This window comes from Diadema antillarum, unplaced genomic scaffold (assembly GCF_040938485.1).
Source record: "Diadema antillarum isolate AM-2024a unplaced genomic scaffold, OU_Dant_1.0 seq00001307_RagTag, whole genome shotgun sequence".
Classification (NCBI taxonomy): Eukaryota; Metazoa; Echinodermata; class Echinoidea; order Diadematoida; family Diadematidae; genus Diadema; species Diadema antillarum.
The window spans coordinates 79,297-94,864 of record NW_027272082.1 but is presented as its reverse complement, the minus strand read 5'-3'; the positions used below and the strand labels follow the sequence as shown (position 1 = coordinate 94,864).

General features: G+C 42.3%; 1 protein-coding gene across 1 annotated transcript in view; it reads left to right on the top strand.

Moving 5' to 3' along the window:
* Positions 1-15,568, top strand: part of LOC139708118 (vitamin D3 receptor B-like) — an 86,091-nt gene that overhangs the window by 49,800 nt on the left and 20,723 nt on the right. Inside the window, exon 2 of the mRNA XM_071620096.1 lies at positions 3,299-3,543. Within this exon, the coding sequence (XP_071476197.1) occupies positions 3,299-3,543 (245 nt within the window). The remainder of the gene's footprint in view (positions 1-3,298; positions 3,544-15,568) is intronic.

Genomic DNA, 15,568 nt, shown 5'->3' with positions numbered 1-15,568 from the left:
CAAGTTGATAGCCATTGTAGTGTAGCTCTTCACGTATGTTGTCCCCCTCCCCACCCCCAAACACTGGAGAATCCCTGGTGACCAATTCTGTCCGCTCACAGCCTGCACGATTGTGTGCTATGTGTGCTTGGGACTGGCGAGAGAACTGAGGGTACACCATACAGGCAACAAGTTGAGCTCCTATTCTGCGACACCAGACCCTGTTGTCATTCTCTCGGCCAGATCATTGCTAATAGTCATCCCTCTGTCTCACTTTAATGGGGACAGGATTGTGTTTGCCTATTGGAAGCACAAATGAGAGTCAAGGCTAAAATATGTCCTAGCCCCGAGACTCCATACCAGTCTTCTCGCCTGTGCAACACATTACAAAAATAGTGAAATACAGGGCAAAAGGGTGCGAATGCAGGACAACTTTAACAGACGAAAAAACAGATAGTTATACATAGGGCAATGCACAGATATACAGCCAGCCCCAATTCGGGTGACAAACAACCCAAGCAAGCAATTTGCTTAGTATAATATTGATGTGAGCCAAAGCTGAAAAGAAAAAACACATTGTGTATGTCTGGACTGCTAGGACAGAGAGCATGGGATGTACACAGTGTGTCTCTTCCCTCTTCTTCTTTCTCTGCTCAGACGAGGGAGGCAGCAAAGTTGAGAGTAGAACTAGAAGCGGCCGTGCGCCGCCGCGATGCTGGCGATTTTGAGCGAATCTGACAGTCTTGTCCCAGAGCTGCTCCAAAGAGAATCATGCATTAGTCAATCTGACATTTCAATATTATTGGTGAGATTGCATCGTATCGCTACAAGGGGGAAGTGGAGTGACGCAGTGGGAGAGGGGAAAGGGGGGTGAGAAAGGAAAGAGATGGGAGCCATGGGCAGAAGGAGATGAGGTCTCGGTACATGCAATGTCAGGGGGAAAGTAATGTGATGCACCAATAAGGTAATGACTGTTGTTTCAATTTGTCTGAAAGGAAAAGCATAGTGGAGACACTGAGAGGCAAGTTTACAGCCCTGGCGTATTACGGTTTTCGTATTCACAACATGAACGCAACGCGTGTCACACATGAGATTTTTTTTTTACCCCATGCCTAAAATTTTCCCCCATGTTTATGGCACCCCCTACTATTTCGAGAGTCTTTTGTATTTAAAGCTCACTGAAATTTTAATCAACTGCAAGGTTGGGAGTGATGATGTGTTGGAACCAAATAAGATATTTTTGATCAAACTTTTATCTCTTCTGCAGGGTACACACCTTTTGACCAATGCATTTAGATATCAGTGACAGGATGGAAATGGGGGGGGGGGGGAGTGAGGAGGGCAGTGGAAAAGGGATGTGATTTATTTTTTTTCCAGTTTTCAGGAAAATGTCACTTCATTTGCTCTCTGCATGAGAGAAAAAAAATTAACCCTCATGTTATTTTGTTCCTCGGCTGATATCAATCAAGTGCAATGATGACACAAAATGTGACAAGTATCATTTTTTTTCAAAGTTATATGTGTATATGAAGCCCTTGGGTAGATGATTTTAATACAGGTAGATTTCTTTACCATATACCAACTGCATGATTTGAGGTCCGCCATGTTGTATTACGCTGGACACTGGACAGGGCTGCCCAGCTGAAGTCATAGAGTTCATCTGTTGGTGAATATTACAATGACCGCTCTGGAGTAGCCATATAGGGCATGGACATACAGTGTACACAGCCTATCTATCTTTCTAAAGGCTGTGTGCAGGCCAACATCCAGCCGTTCGTCGTTGTTCCATACATGTGCGCAAGTCGCGGAGAGTCCGCGGCTAACAAGAAATTTATTGCTCCACTTTCCTCCTACCGTCCATATTTTGAATTGTCGGGCACGAGGAGGATTTATTGATAAGCTTTTAAACAGCAAATGTAGTCGCCAAGAAGTGGACTTCCTGGCCAGGTATTAGCATGATTGGCTTTAATTCGATGAAATAAAAATGCCGAAATGCCCAGCTGAAGTCTCCATCTCCCCACCCGATAAACACACACTCCGGACTGATGTAGCTCTGATCAGCCTAGAAGTCAGGCTCTGTGTCTTTTTCTCTTTTTTTAAGGACTTGTTTGATCGTTACTTAGAATTAATAGATTGGTTGTTGACTTGCTCCATCTGACCCTGTGACTGTTTTGTTTTTTTCACTCTTTCTGCGCATTTTCACCCGATCTGAGCCTCGTAGAGTATAGTCAGTCCCAGTGAAATAATGTGGCAGAGGTGTCTAATTTTTATGCAGCTAGGAGAAAATATATACCAGATTTATTGGGATCCCCTCTAGGATAAATCTGATATCTTATTTCGATTCATTGTGCATCACTGCAATCGGCTATAAGTTTATAGTGATGAGTCTACCACCATGACTTGCTGTACAAATCATTAAATGCCGAGTCAAGCAATATGTGTGCGTAATAGCCGTTTTTGAGAGGATTTGGTCATTTTTTTTTTTTTTGGGGGGGGGGGTCAAAGTGATGGTTTTATTGAGCATCAACAGTTTTGTTTTTGTGTATCATGCCTTTGCTTGGTTTCTGTTTTGATTTGTGTGTAGGCCTAATAGGTTGTATTCCATTGCTGATAAACCATAAAACCTCATACTCTACTGGTGTGACAATTGCTTCTATATTATGCTTGTCTGAATGGCATTCTGAGAGATAGGTAGTGTAACATGTGATTTGGCAATGAAACTTAGAAAACATTCACTAGTGACCATTCTACAAGCACTTACGTGAATATGGGTACATGGGTCTGTGAGTAATGAGTTTTGTGTGTCCCTGTTGACATAAAGTAGTGATTGCATGAACGACATCATTACTCATACTATATTGGGGTTGGATTTTTACAATACATCTAAAGTGTTTTATTGAGTGTGTTAAAACCATACTCTTAGGTAGTGTCTTGTATGACATTTTTTACTTTTATATGTGACCATGTTACATTTGTCCTTATATGTGTGCAGTACAGTTATCATAAGATAGGCAGGAATCTGTGCAATACATCTAAAGTGTTTTCCCAGCTACCCGCCGGCTTCAGTGACGTCAATGTATACTTTGCATATTTCTCTTGTTGTGCGACAAAGCTACATATAGCTCATTTGCCACCGTACATATGGCCCTAACAGTTTAATTCAACATGAGCATACCTCTCCAAAAATCCTGGATTCAGTAGAGGTTTGCCGTGCACGACACACCGTCAAAACCTGTTCTAATTTGATTTGCCGAGCGAGATGTACGACCATTTTTCTTATCACGTTTTTCCTCCTCTCTTTCCGCCCCGCCATCTCCAGGTTTGAGAAGATGTCGGTGGACTACTCCAAGCAGAAGTGCCTGGTGTGCGGGGACAAGGCGAGCGGTCTGCACTACACGGTTGTCTCCTGCGAAAGCTGCAAGAGCTTCTTTGGCCGCAAGATCAAGAGCAAGGCCAAGTTCACCTGTGAGGCCTCCGGCAACTGTGTCATGGACTTGTACACCAGGCGGCATTGTCCTGCCTGCCGCCTGCAGAAATGTCTCGACGTGGGCATGAAGCCAGAACGTGAGTTGTCTCTTCCTCCTTCGTACCTCTCTCCCTCTTGAGCTCGTCTTCTTCTATCCTTTTCTGGATGGTCTCTTCCGAAGGGAATCATGCAAGCTTGATGATCCCAGTCTTGCCAATATTTCATATTTCATCTTGGTCTGCGATAAATCCAGTGTCTCGGGATTACTTGTCGTGTGGGGATATTGAGAGCTTTACGAGATGCCGCTTGATGTATGTCTCTGTCGAAAATGTTACATAATAAACGTTCCTTCAATGACACACCACTGCACAGGGACGATCATGTAGCCAGTCATTTCATCCAAAGCGAACTTGTCTACAACCATGCGTGACTGCATGATGCAGTCTTTCAGCCAAATGTTTCATACAGGACATTCATACAATGGTAGAAATCTCCTGGGTATGGAGGCATATTCATGGAGGTCAATGGACTTAGCAGACTTGACCAGTTGATAATTATGTTTGTAGCAGCTTTATTCAAGCTATTTTTTCGGGGGGGGGGGGGGGGGGTGAAACAAAATTCTCGCTTTGAATAGCTACATAGTGGTCACAAGACAAAAATTTATGATAGCATTTACGACCCTGAGGAACCATCCTGCCTGGTCATAACAAATCTTGATGCAAAACGCATACTATAAGAAATATGAAATGGTACTGAGTTCTCAGTCAACTTTATTTTTCCCATGCAACAATTGCAATTGCAAAAGAGTACAAGTTCAGTGTTTTATGACACCCATTTTGCATTCTGTACCATAAAAACAAACAAACCATAAGCTATTCAAATGACTATAGTCATTGACATGCAGTTCTGACACCTTTGTCACTTGTTACATCATTCTTTTTCAGAAAATAAAACACAACCTTTTTAAGTTACTGTAGTTATTGGCATGCAGTTTTGACATCTTTGTCATTCCTTTTACACCATTCCTTACAGAGAATAAAAACACAAGCTTTTTAAAGTGACTGTAGTTATTGGCATGCAGTTTTGACATCTTTGTCCAGAGTCATTGGCAGCAGAGAAGAACAACTCACCAGCCACTTTGCTGTTGCCACAGTAACCAAATATTGTTTGCTTCAAATGTTTCGGATTTCATGAGCTGAAGGGGTAGCCAAGCCAGATTTAGATTTGTAACATATGATCCACCCGCACTCTGACCTTCAGTGGAGGGCAGGAAAAATGTCGCACAATGCGAGAGAGGACCGAGATACAAGCATGTCAAGCGCACATTGAGGAGAAAATTGGGGGGGGGGAACCAAGGGAGAGGGTCTAAAAAAGACAAAGGGGAAAAGAGTATTGTAGTAGATTGAAACTGATTGTGGAAACCCTTGGACATGACACAAATTGATGAAATATTGACGTTCGCACAATGTCTTCGATTACAGACCTCGTGTAAGCTATCCCAGATTGGCCACATTTCCCAATTTGTACGGATAGCTGAGGGTGCTGTGAGTACAGTTTGGCGCAGTGACCAGTGTACACTCCTCCAGACACACATACAGAAAAGTGTGTACAGAGATATATATGACTACCATGATGTACATACATTTCTATTTGTGGTGACCATTGGAGAAGCATCTTATATATCTCCCTCTCTTCTCATTTCCAATTTCTCTTCCCCCTCTTTATTTGAGTCAGGTCAATTTTGTGAGTCTTTTGCCCGTGGTGTATTATTCCAGACAGCATATCTATGCAGCCGGCTTCCAATGGAAGGTGTGCCACTGTCTATTTGTTTGTTCAGGCAGGCATCAAGAGTATAGCCCGTCTTAAATTCTCTTATCCAATATGGCTGAAACAAACCAGATAGCTGGTGTGAAAGATGTTTGCGAAACTGCCCTCCACGTTCCCGCTAATTCTATTTTTTTGCGTGCCGATTGACATTGATACCTGGAATCCATTCACAAAGTTCTGAATAACCCCAAACACACAAGAATTCTTTTTAGCATCTTCCTCTTTTTTTTTGGGGGGGGGGGGGCTGGGGGGAGAGGGGAGGAAGGGGGAGGGGAGATAAAAGATGGGGTATAGTAAAAAGGGAATTGTGGGAGGGGGAGGGGCAAAGGGATGTATGACACAAAAATCTTGTTACATGATTGCAATAAGCCAAGAGTGTGTTAAGATATCAGAGCAGAGTTCTGATGTGGTATGGCATTTATTGCTGTGACAGTAGCATTCGGGATGATTTGATTTGATTTGATTTGATTTGAAAGGGTATTTCATAATCATTGATTAATATCCATTGCAGCCCGCAGGCTGAATTGCATACATTTTACAGAAATAAGCACGATTACTATAAAATATGTACAAGATTGTATAATAACATGGAATGAAAAAAAAAAGGATATCAAACATATTCATTGCACAATATCAACATTTACATCAAAGCAAACACATATTATACATTTACAATTTCTAAAACCATTATTCTCATTATCATAGATAGTCACAATTACTTCATCATTATCATGATAATCACTATGATAGAAATAACATGTATTGGCATTTATAGAAGTACAATGTACTGATATAATTGTCCTCATAGATAGCAATGTAATAATATTACCATTTTTATTGTCATATTTAAGTAATATGCCTTCCAGTGACTCTGCATGTAACTCTTTTCAAATTGCGGCGGAGATATCATCCCAAAAATAGGAAGAAACTGCTCATGTACTTCTTTGTCAGCAACAGTATATGCATGAGAATGCACAGATACGATTGTTTTATGTGATGCTGCAGTTGTTGATAGAATATTTCTGAGCTGTGATTGTGCAGAGACAATACATGGCCCGATAATGTTTGGATATGAATGTGGGACTCTGATGAGGGTAGTTGTGCCACAGAAATGTACGCGAGACAAGCAATTTCCCCGCAATAACCGCAAAACGGTAGGGGGGAAAAACCATAATTTGCATTCTGAAACAGATAAGTAATGAAAATTCCTGTTATTGAGGAGGGAGAGTTACCCAATCGTGCCGTTTGTGGGTTTGCTGCATACATTTTCGAAGCGGAATGAGTGACAAAGAGACCTAGCTCCTTTCTGCGCTCTCTCTCTCCTGTCCTCGGCAGATACCATGCACCCACTCCTCTCCATAGAAACAAGAAGCATCTCATGATCGGGGGCTTTGGCCTCAATTGATGCAAATATCGGCACAAAAGGTTAATTATTGGGGTATCCTTCCACCGGTCGATGTGCAACATGTGGACTGGATGCCTGCAGGGAGGCATATTAACCAAGTCAGAAACCCAGGAAAGGAATGACTTTGTTTGGAATAGAAACGGTGTGTTCAAACTACGCAAATACTGTGCTCCTTCAGAAGGCAATAAGAGACAGTTTGAGAGAGAGTTAGGTTCGTCAAGTGACGTGTGGTGATGACAAGATTTGTAAGAAACCAATGAACACCACGGTAGTGATGACTTCATAAATACGAGGCAGTAGAACAATTTTCGTAGACCACCAGGCCAAATTTTCCAGACATATGACCTTGCTTAGGTCAGGCTGGTCTATTTTTTTTTCCTTGTCCCTTAAACTTTAAACAAAAGCAAGAATAAAGGGAGTAGAAGAGGATAAAAACCAAAGAAGTTTGTAATGAGATTGCCAGACATGCAACCAAGCGCAGACTGCATATGGGGGATAGATTCATGTTAACACATGGCCGTAATCATCAATTCCACACCAAAACCTGTCTCTCTTGGAAATAGTTCCATGGATTAGACCTTGCCTCTTTCTTTGCAAGTCAAAAATTGACTGTTATTAAAGATGGGGTTTTATATTTTGAGAAATGTTAGTTACAATATTACTTTGGCTTGTGATGATGCTGTAGTTTCTTGTCTTACAGGCGGCAGCCCCTTTCATGTTCGTCGACACGAGATGGTGAGCACCCATTCAAGGCCGCCCTTCCCCTGTCGTTTGTGTCACAACAACCTCATCAGCGCGTGTTTGAGCAATTTCATTTCAGTTAGGCTCCATCAGATATTGATGCCAAATTCATCATCATCTCTTCTTCGTTGGCGAAGATTTCTCCGAGATTATGACTCGCCAGCTGCGCGGGGGAGAGCCCGGAGTTGGGGCCGGCCACGGACCACCTCGTGCCGGGCGCAGGCCGAATCTGTCGGAATCTCACGCCGGAGAGATTAACGACAATTATCCATCACTGTAATGAGGAAATTTCCAGCCGTCTACCCATCGCCTCCCTCTTCTCTTTTCCCCTTCCCAGCCATTTATCACACTGCTTTCTGCCCCGTGTCTATGAATTTAAAGGACCTCATCAGAGCCCAAATTGGGAAAAGTGGCCCACAGTGTGTCCCATACGGAGAGACAGTTTTTGGAAGACGTCCCCCGCAGTCCTGTCATGTATTCACCCTTCTTAACCCATTGCGCATGCTTGGGACTAGTCTTCTACAGGTTAAAGTACCTGCTCCACCTCTTCAGAAATGTTATTCTAATCTATGCTCTCATAACTTAGCTCATTGATATCTTCTTTAACTGTGCAGACCTTTTTTTTTTTTTTTTGTTGATTTTAATTGGAATGTGTGTTTGTTGGTTTGAGGAAGAGAACTGACCATTTCTTTTTCTTGATATTCCCCGTCAGTGACAGCTGCTGTTTCTCTGACATTATGCCATTTGCCTTGGAGCTTCCAACATTTTCTCCGTGCAAGTCTTAGCCATGGTCTTGCAAAATTTCTCAGGGTACACGACATACCCATGGTTGCGTAGTATTTGACAGAAATGTGGTCAATCTGGTTGATTATAAAAATGTAAAATGAGGTACAGCTGTATCTGTATGCTGACATATAGTACAGTATATGTTCCTTTGATACGTGAGACACACAACAAAGTATAAGCACAACCACTTTTCTGTAATGCTGTAACAAGTTTAGATGCTCTGTTGTATGTGCTATTAAGGCCAGCTGATATCCAACAACAGTTGGCATCAAGGAAACATAAAGAAAACAAAACAAGAAATGTGGCGACTCAAAAGTGATTGTTGCCCAGTCGTGGAGAGTGAATGTTTTTATTTGGAAGGGGATGATAAAGAATGGAATGACAGCAAAACTTTCCTTACGTGTAAATTTGGAAGGTGCTATTGGAACGTGCCATCAAGAACGGAGGACATCATTTCAAAGTGCTGTCATGCAGGAGCTTTTCTTCACAGGCACTTAATACAGAATTACAGAATTGCTGATGACTGCACTGATCAGAAGGGGCAAGCAGGGTGGAGAGAGACATCAAATCAATTCTTTTTTAGAGATGATCTCTTTGAAAAAAAATTAGAGATAGGAAGAAGCAAAAGGCACAAGTGTCCATTGACGTGTCAGAGCCTATGAAACGAAAAAGAAAGAACACAAAAAGAGCCATTGAATGAAGAAACAAACCTCCCCCGAAAAGCAGTGAACGCAAGAGAAAGGGAAGTGAAACGTGTATGAGATCCGCAGGAAAAGTGCAGTGGGAGAGTTCACTTGGATGGAGGGGAGAGAGGATGAAGGAGAGAGTCGTTTGTATTAATGTATTTAACTGGGACAGTTAAGGAGAAGGGCTGTAGGTTTTCTTGCTGCGAGCGATGCTAATGTTCCCGCTACACGCGGCATTGAATGACAGCCTGCTAGACCTACGACACTCCATCAAGCCCTACCAGTGCATCTTTATTTAGCAATTTACAGATACAGCAGGAAGATAGAAGAGGAATTACGTCTCCTTTTTTTTTTTGGAGGGGGGGGGGGGGGGGAATGGGAATCCCGATGTTGAACTGTATAGTCACTCCAGACTCCCGCTGTCTGTAGTGTCTTGTGATCTGTGGTAATGAAAAATGTGATGGGGGGAGGGAGTTAAGTGGGCTGGTGCATAAATAATCCGTACAATTTTCCATTCATTAAGATCCAGCAGCGCGTTCATTGAGTCTTAAGGAAGGAGGGAAGGTCTACAAATATTATGTTAACAGCCTAATGAATCTATTCTTGGTATGTCATCTGTGCTTGGGGGTCTGTATGATTATGCCATGTGGCAATTTTTGTGGTACACCTCAAGAATTTTTGAGGACATCTTGTAAACAAACAAACAAACACTCATACATCTTGACAGCACTTCCTCTGGTATCTTATGTGAAAGATGATAAACAGTAGGTAGTGAAAGGAACTACAAAGTAGCACAAATTAGCAAGAAGTGAATAGTGAAAAAAGGGACTCAAAGAAGCAACAGGTTGTTTTATAAATGTTTTTCATCCCCAGTTTTTCTTCTCACATAAGAATGTCACCGTGTGTGATATTTTTGACTTGCCAAAAGTGTGCATCTTTTTTTTTTCCCTCAACCGTTCGGGAACACATACATTTTTGCATGAATACACAAACAACATTTTTTTTTTTCTTTTTTTTTTCTGTGAGGCAGGCTGCGAAGGTTTAGACATAAGGGGGTGAGCAGGCGTGTGTTAAAGGGAAAACTTGATTACCATGGAAGGAGAATGAACGATGGCTGGCTGAGCGAAATGGGCAGGAAGCAGAAAAGGGATACAGAGAATGTCAGTGTCACTTTGCGGGTACTCTGCCCAGATTTTTCCCCATGTGGCTCCCACTCGCCCTCCCCAGCCTTCTCCCTCCGCATCTTTCTCCATCCTCCCTCCCTCTCTCGAGCAGTGAGCTGCATAAGAGACTTTTGCAGGCAAAATCTCATCAGAATGTTCAATTAATCCAAAAAGGTTTTATGAAATTAGAAAGACACAACAAAGAAGGAAGGGGGCGCAACCTCCAGGGGGGGAATGTGTGGTAGGGGGAAATTTTTTTTAAGGATGCGAGTGAAAAAGAAACAAAAAAGCAGAGCGAGTTGTGTAATAGAAATTGATCACCAGTGGTTTGTTCGCTCTCTCCTCCGAATCTGGGCACTTGGGTATGCATGCCAGCCAGGGTCTAGCTATCTCTAATCACGACTTCACTCTGCCGTGCATGCAGAAATCAAAATTGTTGGCTTTCTCTCTCTCCCCGTGTGTGTGTATGTGTGTGTGTGTGTGCGCCGGCTTCCCTTCCGTCAGCCGAAGGAGTGCGGACCGAACCTGACGAGGGAGGAAGAAAAGGCTGGAACGAGAGGGGAGAAAAATGCAATATATTGCATACCAATGTTTGCACTTTTATGAGAGGTTACTTGATTTCTTGGGGGCCGAGGTGCTCCACCAGCGATGACGAACGCGCCCTCGTGAAGAATCTCGGTGTTGGGAGAACCGTTTCCTATGATGTATATCTATACACCCCTATCTCTTCTGTCTTCCCCCCTCTCGCTCTCTCTCTCTCTTTCTTGCTTTTTTTCTTTCTCTTTTCCATTCCACCTTCCTCTCCCCATTACTCCAATACTTATCTTCCGCGTGCATATACGGGCAAGCGTGCATACATACTTGGGCGGTTATCGTCCGACGACCATCGACCGAGAAGAGAGAAAGTGCTGGTAACCTGGCCGGGCTATCCAGAAAAAGGATTCAGCTCATCTATATTGTCATATTATTGTTTGACATGGCTTGATTGTTTACCTCTCTTTTTCCTCTCCATTTTTTCCCCCTTACGTTCTCCTCCCCCCCCCCCCCCTTCCCCACCGCCTTGCGATGTAAGCTTAATATATGCATGCTTGTGAGATGTTGTGGCAAGCACAAAAGCATTATTACAATTGATTGCCACAGTTGAGATGCTATTCCAGGTAGGGTAAACCATTGGTAATGAAATCTATCTATCACTCGGAAATGTATCTGTCCTGCTTATGAAATAATTATGTCGGGTGAATTTTTTGCCATGCTCTGTGCATGCGTGGTTTTTATTGTTGCTTTCATTTCTGATGTTTTTTATTCAGATGTGAGTGGGTTAATTCTACTCCATCTGATGAGGCAAATAAGACAAAAGTGAATATTTCTTTAAGAAAAAGAAAAATTAACAGAACGACAGAAAGAGGCTAGGAAGTAGGGAGCTCCTTTGTTTATCTCTGCATGCGTGTATGAAAACATGATATTGTAACAATTCTGAAAGAGGAATGATCATTAGACATATGCCGAGATTTTGATCTGATTAGGAACAAACATACATCTGCCTGAAAGAGAAATTGGCCTGCCCTGTGGCGGAAATGTTTGTGGATGGAATAAGTGCAGTTTCATTTTTATGTCTGTCAGTGTGTATCAACGTGTATCCTCTGAGATATGGTAACTTGCCATAGTATCAACATGTGACACATCATTTTCTAGTATGCAGTGGGATTAGCCTGGCTGCATGTCACAACATGTTGCCGTTTATTGTAAGATTGATATTGCTTGTATTTTGTAATCTAATTATCCTTTGTGATTTGGCAGAATATCTGTTTTAGAAGTGCAATTATGCTAGGAAGCAGCATCAAGTAATCTTGTAGGCATAAATGATGGTTTGAATAGATGAAAAAAGGGGTTAGTGTTGCTCTGTCTGTGTTGAAGGGGGGGGGGAATATATATATTACTAATTGTCATCAGTGTGTACTATTGTCCCTTTAAATCTACCATACCCAGGGGTGAAAATATTATACAAAATAGCAATTATACATGGGGGCAGTGGCCATTTATTAACTGTCTCAATGCAGAAATTCTTTTTAATGAAAACCTACCTCCCTCCCACCTTTCAACAGCCAATCAGGGTTTTAAACACTTATGAGGAACTCACTTGTAAACATGTTTCAAAAGTACGTTTTGTGGTAAGCGTGTGACTTTCTATACATTTGAATACAAACTTGAATTACGTTCCCCGAGACACATTTCTCACATCTTGTCAGCTCAATCGTGGAGCATTTTCCAGTCAAGCTTTGCTCGATTCTGGGGTGCAAGTGTTTCCTGTGAGCCTCAAGAACGGGATTTACCCCCTCAAACAACTGGGAATTTAGGAGGTGAAGAGCTTAGCTTGACCTCCTATTCACTTCAGCCACGGTGTGTGCACATAGGTCAATACTCTTGTATGTCAATGTATCGAGAGTTTGTGTTTGATTGGCAGACCATGGGCTTTGTGACACAGCTGTTGTAAAGATTGTCATTTGCTATAGGTGATCAATATGACTTGTTCGGGCCATCTTAAAACTCTGTAACTGCAAACAGGTTTAGAAGTGTACATGTATTTCAGGAATACGATGACAAAATGCACTTTTCTGCGAGAGGGAAACCTTGTCCGTGTGTGTGGAATATTTGATGAACCCAGTTTTATCATCTAGAGAATGTGGATGGTGCAGAAACAAATAGCCAGATCCCAAAATCTTTTTCAAAAAGAATAGAAAAATATGCGGTCATGTCAGGTAACCCTTTAGGCCTGCTGTAAAGCATAGAGAGTTTGGTATATTAAAGAACATAATGATCAAACCATCCCCTTACAGCCAGTAGATCATTTGAGAAATTTACAATGACCTAGTGTCCTAATGTATTCAAATGTGTGTGGCTTTTTTCATCTGAGAACTGGAGTTAAAGTTGTTCATTTTTCATGAGCCTATGAATTGCATTTCAAAACATCTGGTAAGGTAGTTTTGCATGCATTGTGCATGCATTTTGCATGTACTTGGTGGATGTTAGTGAGAAACTTTCATGTGAAGGTAGGAAATCAGTTTCCGTTCGCAGACAGGTCTTCTTACACTGGTGGCAACCCTGTCATTCATCAGTACTTGTGGCAACCCTTTCATTCATCAGTACTTGTGATTAGCAGTTAAATCCCTTCTCTAAGTATGACAATAATTCGGGTTATCATGATGTCGTGTTAGTCGCAGGGGATATTACAGGAAGGGCCATAGGCACAAATTTATCCATACAGAAGGAGCTAATTTGATTCCATAATCAAATAATTGATCCATTCTAGTCCTACAGTAACTTGGTAAATTTTACATTCCACATTTTATGTATACTTTGTGAAGGTGATTTCCTATACAATGCAAAGCTACCATGTGCTAACAGATCATTGTTCATACATTTCAGTTCATCTGTCATGTATAACCAGGGAGGTAGACGAGAGAGCTGTTGACAGTGTGTTTAATCACACACGTTTCCCATAGACGCCTGCCCAGGTATGGGGGTGGGGGTGGGGGGGGGGGGACCAATCTTCAACAGGTTAAGAGTTTTTAGCTCATATTTATTTGATATTCCACTATTTGAACGTGCAGAGATGTCACCTTGAGTTGCTCCCCCCATAGCATCCCCCACACCCCCCTCCCCCTTCCCCAAACTCTGGTGGGCCAGACAGGGCAATAACCCCAGAGTGTTTACTGGCAGCAGTCACTGGGGTAAAAAAAAAAAAAAATGGCTCTGTCCCCCCTGTGTCTGTCCCATGGCCAAGTCTGCCCCAGCAGAGGGAGGCCAGTTTTGTTTCTGGCAGGCAGGCAGGCAGGCACAACAGCCATAGTTCAAGGCGACAAGTCCTCGGAGATGTGTCAACACCTTGCTAGCAACAAAAATGTCTTTGTTCCAAGAGTTTTCCTTCACAAGGATGGAGAAAAGAGAGAAGGAGGGAAGGATGGAGAAAGCTGTGGGGAGACACTGAAAGAAGGGAGAGGCTGGTGAAGGGAAGAGAGAGGAGGGATGTAAAAAGAGAGAAATAAGATGATGGGGTGAAAGTGAAGTTTACGAAAAGAGCCCTAGGACATGGTTATTACTAGGAAGGAGAGAAGAGAAAGGTTAAACAGGAGGCAGCTATCACCAAGGTTAGGTGTAAAAAGGGAGAAGGTACTTACGAAAGTCCCTCCAATCCAAATTAATGGTGACCTCTATTGATGCCTTTTGCTCTGTCCACATTCAAATCAATAAATACGTCATGAAAATGTGCATCATATGTTTATAATAATTTTTTTCATAATTTTCGTTCTGCACCCTGTTAAGCCCCATCCCTTTAAAAAAAAAATATCTTCAAAAATCATCTTTTTTCCCATATTCTAGTTGTGACGTTATTATCCTGTAACACCTGAGCTGAACAGTAGACACAGTTGTGTGCCTTACCATTCGATGCTACATCAAAAATTTGTCAGAAATATTTGTATTAATACAGAACATGTGATGCTGTTGTGAGTAAGTGCAGGCAGTAATAGCAACGAATGGTAAGGCACATAACTGTGTCTATTGCTCAGCTACAAATTGTTAACTGTTAGGGCCTACAGGAGGGTGATGTCACAACTGGAATGTGAATAGAGATGATCTGTAGGATTATTTTAGAACTGTGGCTTAACAGGGTGCAGAAAAATTGGGGGGGGGGGAAATGAAAAAATACAAGATGCATATTTTCATGAAGTATTTAGTGATTTGGTTATGTAAAGACCAAAAAGGCATTAACATACATTTGGATTGCAGGGACCTTTTAAAACGTTTTAACCGCAACTTTTTGTTTGAAAAATGAAAGAAAATGAGGACGGGGTTTCTGTGTGCAGCTGGAGTCATCTAAAACATGGGAAGGTGACAGTCTTGGAATTGTGAAGATATAAAGAGCCAGTCATTTGAATGCATCAAGGAAAGATTCAGAGAGACAAAGGGAACAAGGAAGGTAGGGAACTTCAAAGGGAAAGGGGTTCTGGGTCGACCTCTAGAAAGATGATTATGACATACAGATGAGAAGAATATCTTAAAGTGTTTTATGATAGTGTCTAAAGATTTACGGGGAAGAATCTTTTGATCTGCTTGCCTGTAATGCACGACAGGCTGCAAGCAGTACATGTCACACATGATATCAAGATATTAGAAAGCAGGATCAATGTGCATGGGTAGATGGGGGTGGGGAGGGGAGGGGAGGGGGTAGGGCTGCAGTGGAGGAAGGGGAGGTACGTGATGAGGTAGACAGCGTAGGCCACTGACCCCCAACATTTTGCAGGTAGATATCACGAAGATGCCGGTTCTTCTCGACTCAGTTGGAGGTGGGGGACTGGTGTTTCTGTCATGCCTTGGGTGCTTAGAAGGCGGTTGCTGGCGGCCTTTCCATTTCATGTTTGTATGTTTTCTGGCGGTTAACGTCGCTCCCTTGCCATTCCACGCATGAGAGTACACAAATCTTCCAGATACCAGCCAGAAGTTAGACGAGGTGCATGAG